The 8,135-nt window shown below is 65.5% G+C and overlaps 1 protein-coding gene across 2 annotated transcripts in view; it reads left to right on the forward strand.

Moving 5' to 3' along the window:
* Positions 1-6,485, forward strand: part of CSNK1G2 (casein kinase 1 gamma 2) — a 47,330-nt gene extending 40,845 nt beyond the window's left edge. Inside the window, exons 7-13 of one of the 2 annotated variants that reach the window (XM_076359227.1) lie at positions 87-172; positions 620-704; positions 811-959; positions 1,457-1,540; positions 3,313-3,417; positions 5,214-5,320; positions 5,917-6,485. In XM_076359227.1, coding sequence (XP_076215342.1) covers positions 87-172; positions 620-704; positions 811-959; positions 1,457-1,540; positions 3,313-3,417; positions 5,214-5,320; positions 5,917-5,971 — 671 coding nt within the window. In that variant the 3' untranslated portion in view covers positions 5,972-6,485. The remainder of the gene's footprint in view (positions 1-86; positions 173-619; positions 705-810; positions 960-1,456; positions 1,541-3,312; positions 3,418-5,213; positions 5,321-5,916) is intronic. The other variant, XM_076359228.1, reaches the window with a different exon arrangement.
* The last annotated feature ends 1,650 nt before the right edge of the window (positions 6,486-8,135 follow it).

An 8,135-nucleotide genomic window follows, 5' to 3' on the forward strand; every position in this document is an offset into this window, starting at 1 on the left:
GGGCTTGGGGTGCTGCAGGGTCTGGCAGGGACAGGAAAGGTGGCTGTAGTGGGAACGTGCCCGTGTCTCTTTTTTTCTCCATGCAGAACAAAGCCGCAGGGACGACCTGGAAGCATTAGGGCACATGTTTATGTACTTCCTCCGTGGGAGCCTCCCTTGGCAAGGCCTCAAGGTAACTGCCAGCTCCCGCTGTCCTTCGTCACGGCTGCCCCGTGGGTCTGGCTCTGCCCTGGCATGGGCAGCATCAGGGTGTGGGGAGGGGAAAGCTTTGGCCCCCCGGGGTGTTGGAGGGTTGGCACCCTGCCAGATGCAGGGGCTGTTGCTCTGAGCTCTGTGCCAGACCTTTGCTGCCCTGAGCGGCTGTAGCTGTCCCCCCTCCGTGTCCCTCCTGCTTTGCGGGCATCCCAGCTGCTCTCACAGTGGCTGTCCTGGAACCGCACTCCTCAGTGTTCGTCTTCCAGACCTGCCCTGGGTGAGGGGATTCCCTGGGAATGGGCTCTCGCTGTTACCTGGAAAAGGGGGACCGAGAAACTGTTTGTGGTCTGACGGCACGCAGTGCCTTCCCCGCTCCCGGGGATGTGCCTGGCCCTCATGCTGACCTACTCCTTGTTTCTGCCAGGCTGACACGCTAAAGGAGAGGTATCAGAAGATCGGCGACACCAAAAGAGCCACTCCAGTGGAGGTGCTCTGTGAGAACTTCCCAGGTGAGGGCACTCTGCATCGCCTGTCCTTGTCCCCAGCCTGGCCCCAGAGCCCGCTGGCCTGGCATCTTGTCCCCCTGCCCCAACTGAGCCCGCTCTGTCCCCGCAGAGGAGATGGCCACATACTTGCGCTACGTGCGGCGACTGGATTTCTTCGAGAAGCCTGACTACGACTACCTGCGGAAGCTCTTCACAGACTTGTTCGAGAGGAATGGTTATGTGTTCGACTATGAATACGACTGGGCAGGGAAGCCGCTGGTGAGTGGCGAGGGAGCGGGGGTGGGCAGAGGATGCTGGGCCCCAGGGTGCCCGGGGGGTGGTGGGCAGCGTGGTGGGGAGTCAGCGTGGTCTGCGGCAGCAGCCAGGGGGGATGCAGGTCAGTTGTCCCTGCCGAGCTCACCTGTGTCCGAGAGATCGGCTCCACCAGTCCTCACCAGACGCCAGCAGCCAGCTCCAAGGGAATCTCATCGGCTGTTGTGCCGATGAGTTAAAGCTGTGACACAGAAATTTGAGGCTCCTGGAGCTAAGGGTAACTTAGCAGTCGAGTTGGCACCTCGCTTTCTGCCATGGGCACCCTCCGTGGGCTCGCTGCAGCCAAACACCAAGCGTGGAGCTGCTGGGGCGGGGGTAGGGGCTGGGATCAGGCCCCAGTTCTGGGGTGTTTTGCATGTTTGGCCAGAGGTTGGATCAGGGGGCGCGGGGCGGCGGGAGGGCTGCTGTGCCATGGCTGATGTTGTCCTTTGTCGTGTCCCCAGCCCACCCCCATCGGCACGATGCACAGCGAGGTGCAGGTGCAGCCCCCGAACAGAGACAAAGCACAGCCACACACCAAACACCAGGTGAGCGGCAGCGTTGCCGGGGCACGGGACCGCGGTCGTGCAGAGCTTGGGCTTCTGCTCCACAGACTCACAGAGCCCAGCAGGGCCTCTGGATGGAGGCAGGGACTGGGGCATCCTTTTTTCCCCAGTGCTGCCTGTGGGAGGGCTTCCTCCCTGCAGGTCTGGGTCTGTGGCTAGCAGGGGGACCAGGGCAGTGTCCCTGGGGCCAGGCGGCCTGGCAGAAGCAGGAGGAAGCAGCCGTGGGAGGCTGTAGCACGGTGGGGAAGCGCCAGGCCTGGGCTTCAGCTGGCAAGCTGCAGGGTTTAGCGCTGGCCAGTGGGTGTGGGCACGGTACAGGCTGAGCCACCTTGCGCTAAGGACGATGTCCCCGGTGCCGCATCCCCATGGGAGTAACTTGCTGCTCTGTTCGTGGTGCCACTTTCATCAATGGGACGGGGACACGGGACAAAGGAGGGGGCTGCCTGGGCCTCGGGGGGGATTCGTGGGGCAGCTTGGCAGCGTGTGGCCCCGTGCCGGAGAGAGGGGCTGGCTTTGCCCTGGGAACCGGCAGGGCACGTGGGGCCGAGCTGGGAGCAGCCAGGGGCAGGGAGACGAGCAGAGCTGTGCAGGCAGCTCCCCGCCTGGGTCGCTGTGGGAAAGGGGCTGGGCTGCCCGGCCCTTCTCCGGTGCCATGGCCTGTCCTACGCTGGAGCAGGAAACACGGCTTTGGGACTGCTGCCATCAAGAGCAAACCTCACGTGTTTCCCCAGTGGGCCCGTACAGACCCTCGTCCTCTTGCCTTGAAACTCCACGGGGAGCAGAGCACCTGCAAACAGGCTGGAGCCGAGCGTGCAGCACCCTGTCCTCCCTCACCCGTGTACCGGCCCAGCGGTGCCCCTTGCTGCTGTGGGCCGAGCAGAGGGAGCCTGGGACAGCCCTGGCTCTCGCTGGCCGGTGGCTGGGCAGCACTTCCTTAGGGAGAGGGTGACTTCTTCAAAGCACCTCTGGCTCGTTCCTGGGACCTTGCTCCCAGTAAGATCTGCTCTCTGCCTCCAGCATCCAAGAAATGCCGTGTTCAACATCCCTTCTCGAGGGCAGTGGGAAAAGCAAAGCACAAAACTCCCACAGTGTGGGAGCAGTTTCCAACCTGGGGATGCAGAGGGGCTGTGCCATGCTCACAGTGGCAAGGGTTTGGCAGCAGGGTCCTCCCGCGCTGTCGGACAAGCTGAGGAGCCCGGCGCCCTCGAGGAGCAGCACAGCTTGCTTCCTCGCAGTCGCCCCGCAAAGATCCGCGTCGGCCTCGGAACATTTGCGCTCGCAGGAGAGTGGCTGGTGGTGTCGCCTTGGCCCGGCTGCATCTCCCCGCGCAGCGAGCGGCACTGCTGTCCCAGCACGCTCCGAAACGCAGCCACCGGCCCTGCGTGGGGCTGGCCGTGTTCTGCAGGGCAGTGTGCCCTCAGCTGCCCGGAGAGGATGTGCCCGGTGCGGGGGAAGAGCCGAGCTCCATTGCTGCGGGGGGTGTGTGTGCGTGTACGTGGCAGGGAGGATGCAGCCTCACGGTGTCACTGCCGGGACCGCTCTGGGGAGCCGCCGGGATGGTGCTGCGCGAGTGCCCTCCGCAATCACAAACTCGAGCTGCTCCGGTCATGTTTTTGCTTTTGCATGTCTTATTTTCTCGATTCCCTTTGCCACTCTTCTCCCTGCCCCTTCCCTCCACCTCTCCCTTCTCTTCCCCATTCTTCCTTTTTTCTTTTGTTTCTTTTCATTCTGTTCCTCCTGCCTGTCGCGAGCAGCCGCCCGAGGGGACGGAGTTGTGGGATCCTCAGGCCAGTGGGCAGCCTGCCGAGGAGCCTTTGGGAGCTCACCTGGCAGCCGGCAGGCTCGGGGGGTCCGTCCAGGTACATGCAACCACGCGCCGAGGGCAGGGGCGGGCGCGGGAGGGAGCAGAGCCAACCTGCGCCGTGCGACCTGCCCACACAGCCGGGCGCAAGCCGATGTGTGTCTGCCGGCCGTGCCAGGGGATCAGCCCCGCTCCCCCGCCCCAGGGTGGCATTGGGGCCGCAGATGCCATGGGGCTGTGCTGCCCTGTCCCCGTGGCGCGTGGGTGCTCACAGCTCGCAGACAAGGCTGGTGCTGCTTCCCGGGGGCTGCCGGGCTCCCTTGGTGCTGCCGGTGGGACTCGGAGGGTGGTTAGAGATGGATGAAGCGCTGGCTCTGTGCCACACAGCGGCACGAGCAGCCAGGCGGGCATCGGGCTCTGCCCCCAGCGCCGCTCGTCCCAGCGGTGCCAGACAACGCGGCCTTATCCCACGTGGGGCCTTCCCTGTGCCTCCTTATTTGACTGGAGCGACGCCTTCGAGCCCTGCTTCTCCTCCCTTTCCCTGGGCAGTCCTCGGACTCGTCTCCCCACCTTGATCCTGCACTTGCGCCGTCGGCCACGTGCTCGCCGCCCTCGCAGCCTTCTGTCCTCCGCCACTCAGCCCCCCCTCAGGCTGGTGGGGTCCAGCCCGCACGGGTGGTGGGGCATCCATGGTGGGTGTCCCCCCCCCAGCTGGGCCTGCGCTGCTTCCTCCGTCTCTGCTTCCGTCCCCGCCGCTGCTGCTCGTTCCTGGTGCTCCGCAGTGAATCTCTGCTGGTGCTCGGTCCCGGGCTTGGGCCCGGCTCCCGCTGCTGCCGTCGCAGGGCTGGGGCAGACCATGGGGCCAGCTCACGCTCTGCCCAGCTCCTCCTGTACCACGTCCCCTCCCTGCCACAGCGGCTGCTCCCTGCTCTCGCTCTGCAAACCACCCCCCACCCCCGTCCTCCGCCTGTGCCCGGCACTGCAGGGGGGGTGTTGGTGATGCACAAGGGTCTCCCGGCTTGTTTCGGGGGCCTGTAGCTTGATGTAGCCCTGCCGGCTGGGCGCTGTGGCTGTCGGATGGCAGCTCCTCCATGAGTCTGGGTAAGGCCGAGCCTCCTCGCTGGGGACGAGCAGCTTGGCAATCCTTTGGCCTGCGCACCCCCAGGGAGCTCCTGGCTTTGCCTGTGGTCAGCGGGTGCAGGAGGGAGGTTTCAGGCAAGTCCCTGTTGCCTATGCCAAACCCGTCCTTGCTTTGGTGACGTGGATCTCCTCCCGGCCCTGGCACCGCACACGGCCCCCGCTGCCCCGGCGAGCGGGCAGGAGCTCAGGGGCACCTCAAGGCTGGCCAGAGCCCGTGGGGCGGGCGCTGGGCTGAGTCCCGCGGGGCCCGGCGGTGTTGGGGCTTGAGGCTGGGGAGCAAGAGCTGTGTCCAGTCGCTCGGCCATGGTAAGGTCTCCTTGGACCTAACAAACAGCTTTGTGGGGCCGTGTCTCCCAGGCACGCTGGAGCTGGCTGCCAGTAAGCCCCTCACGCAGCGCGGTGTCCGGGGGTTCCCAGGAGCCGGGATCCTCCCAGAGATGCCGAGGGCACCAAACCCCTCTGTGCGATGGGGCTGCTTGGGAGTGCTCAGCACCGAGGCCGAGCACCGCTGTCTGGGCGAGGGCACCATCCTGCTGCCCTGCGTTGGGGACCTCGGTGCTCCCAGCTCGCGCAGGGCCGGGGGGGGGGGGGGGGGCCGTGCCACCTCCCGGGGCTGCACCTCTCCGGAACGCAGCTGCTGCAGGGCGGGGGATGAGGCTAAGGACCGGCCCGTGCCCCGCGGGCTGCCCCATGCTGACGCTCGCCTCTCCCCAGGTGATGAGCTCCACCAATGGAGAGCTGAACACGGACGACCCGACGGCAGGACATTCGAACGCCCCCATCACAGCCCCCACCGAGGTGGAGGTGACAGACGATACAAAGTAAGGACACAGCCCCGCTGCCTCCCCCTCGCCGGGGCTGGGACGGACGTGGGTTTTGGCATCTGCCCCACCATGCCTTGTCCAGTCCCCTCCGGGGAGGAACAGCCCAGCTCTAGAGCGAGTAGCTACCGCTCTTCCCTGGGACCCCACAAGGGCTGTCCCTGCAGGGCCACCGCCACCCCCAGCCCCTTCCCACCTCGCCCTGCCCGGCCCCGGGGCTCACGCATCCTCCCCAAAGCCAGCGCAGAGGGGCATGCACGGATCCGGGGCCATTCCCCCTCCGGGAGCCCCTGCCTGACCCCGGCTCTGGCACTGGCATTTGCTGTGGCTGGCATCGCGTGCCGTGGCCGGTGTCACTCGCCCTGGTCGCTGTCACTCGCTGTGGCCAGCGTGGTGCTCCCGGTCCAGCCCCTGCCGTGTTCCGGAGGCACTTCCCGGAGTGGCTTTGCCCACGTGGGGCTCACCAAGACACCGAGGGGTTTCCGTCGTGTGTGTGTGTGTCCCCCCAACCCCGCACCAGCTCTGCCCTGACCGTGGGGCTGCTGAGCCCGTCTGTGTCCAGGCCTGGGCGCTGACGGGGTCCCCTCCGTCCCCAGGTGCTGCTGTTTCTTCAAGAGAAGGAAGAGGAAAACCACCAAGCGTCGCAAGTGAGCTGCCGGGGCCGGGTGGAGCGGCGTGCGCGATGGCTCCTCTCCCTCTGGCCGTGGCTGGATCTTGACCTGCGGAGCCGGCGGTGGCGGCCCCTCCGTTTGGACGGGGACGGGGGGGGGCCGAGCCGGACGGCCTCCCCCAGCGCCCCACGCGCAGGCGGGGAGCGGGGCCTCCCCAAACTGCTTGTCCTTTCCTCCGCCACTCGCCCAGCGCGTGGCCGTTTACTCGAACCAAGCCCAACTTCGCTGAAGTTCCTGCGTCCGTCAAAAAGAAAAGAAAAAAAAAAAAAAAAAAAAAAAAGAAACAAACCGAAACAAATCCACAGCGTCACTTGCTTTTGAGTCTATAACTAGTTTGAAAATGGGGATCAACTCTACAGACTCTGAACCGTCGCTGTCAGAAGAAGCAGAAGACAATTTCGAGAGCAGTGGGCTAAGGAGGAATTTTTTTTTTTTTTTTTTTTTTCCTGTTGCTTCTTTGTCTCTTAAGTTAATTTAAAGTGAGTCTCGGTGCAGAGTGCTGAGTCGTCAGTCTTTGACCGTCATCTTCAGTGTTACTGAATTCTGCTCTTCCTTTAGGCCCCCCCACGTCCCCCGTTGGCCCCCCCCCCCCCCCCTTCGATAATGCCTTTGGTGACGAGCGGCGCGGTCTCCGGTACGGTGAGAAGTGTGGGGGCGGGGGGGGGGGGGGGGGGGGGGGGGGGGGGGGGGGGGGGGGGAAGGAAATGCGTTTACAGTTCATTTTATGATGCACTTTTGCTAGCAATACAGGCGATGTTCGGTCCTGCCAGGAACAGGTCGGTGACTCCCCGGGGCTGGGGGACGCGGGGACAGGGACGGCCGGGCACCGGACTGCCCCGGCCACTGCCGGGGCCACCTGGCCGAGACCAGAGAGACCCGTGAAGGGAGGTGGCAGAGCACGGTAGAAAAGCAAAGCAGCCTCATCTCTGGCGCTGCCATGTCTTAGGGCTGGCTCTGTTGCCACCACAGCTTGAGGTATTTGCAGCGGGGCAGGGGCAGCGCCGCGGCCGCGGGGCATCGTTTTATCGGCCTCTGGTTTTACAGACCGTTTGCCACGGGTCTGAGCCCCCCCCCCGAGGGCCCCGGGGCCGCTTCCCGGGGCGGCAGCGGGTGCGGGGGGGCGGGGGGGGGGGGGGGGGGGGGGGGGGGGGGGGCCGCCGGGGTTGGGGCAGGCGGCACCGCGGGCAGGCACAGAGGCACGTGGTGAGCGTGGCCGGACGGCGAAGGGCGTCAGGGTGGTCCAGCGCTGCCGGAGCTGCTGGCGTGGCGTCCTCCCGCTTGATCCTGGGGCAGGGGGAAACTGGATTTTTTGCAACTTAAACACACGGACACAGACAGAGAGAGAGAGAGAGACCCCCAGACACACACACCCCCTCCCCAGACACACGCCCACACACAGACGCACCCCCCCCACCCCCCCCCACCCCCCCCGGTTCCTCACCACCCCCAGGGCACTGCAGCTTTCCCATGTGACTGAGCCCCTGCGCTGTTGTGTGTACTGATCATGACACATTTGGGGGGGGGGGCGGGAGGGGGGGGGGCACACTTATCTTTACCAAAACCGTGTTGTTCTGCCCCAAGGGAGGGGCTGAAGCTGTGCTGAGGCTTTTGGGGGGGGTGGGGGGTGGGGAATGGGACCATCTGTGGCTGCTTCGAACCATTTGGCCAAACTGACCATCCCTGGGGGGAGGCTGGAGGCCCCGAATCACGGGAGGGGCTGCGCCGGCCTGGGGGGGGGCGGGGGGGATGTGTGTGTGTGTCACCCTGTCCTGCCTGGGCACCCATGGGCCATGGCTGCACCTGGGGGCCCTGGGGAGGGCACGGCGCCACTGCCCCTCTTCCTAAATTCGGGATTGACCCCGGCTTCGGCTTCCGGGCTGCAGCGGGGCAGGAGGGGCCGCGGCAGGCAGGGCAAGGAGCTGCTGCTGCGTCCCCCGGCCGCGGCGGGGGGTGATGTGCAACGTTTGACCTTGTTTCCCCAACGAGGCAAACAAACAAACAAACAAAAACATTTTAAAAATCGCCTTAAATTTTCACTGGAAGAGGACCCTTCTCAGAGCGGCGGCTCAGACCACCCCAAGCGGAGGCCGAAGAGGAGCCGCGGAGGGGAAGGGATGCGGCCGCGGGCGTTTGCCCGGCTCCGT

This window comes from Aptenodytes patagonicus, chromosome 25 (assembly GCF_965638725.1).
Source record: "Aptenodytes patagonicus chromosome 25, bAptPat1.pri.cur, whole genome shotgun sequence".
Classification (NCBI taxonomy): domain Eukaryota; kingdom Metazoa; phylum Chordata; class Aves; order Sphenisciformes; family Spheniscidae; genus Aptenodytes; species Aptenodytes patagonicus.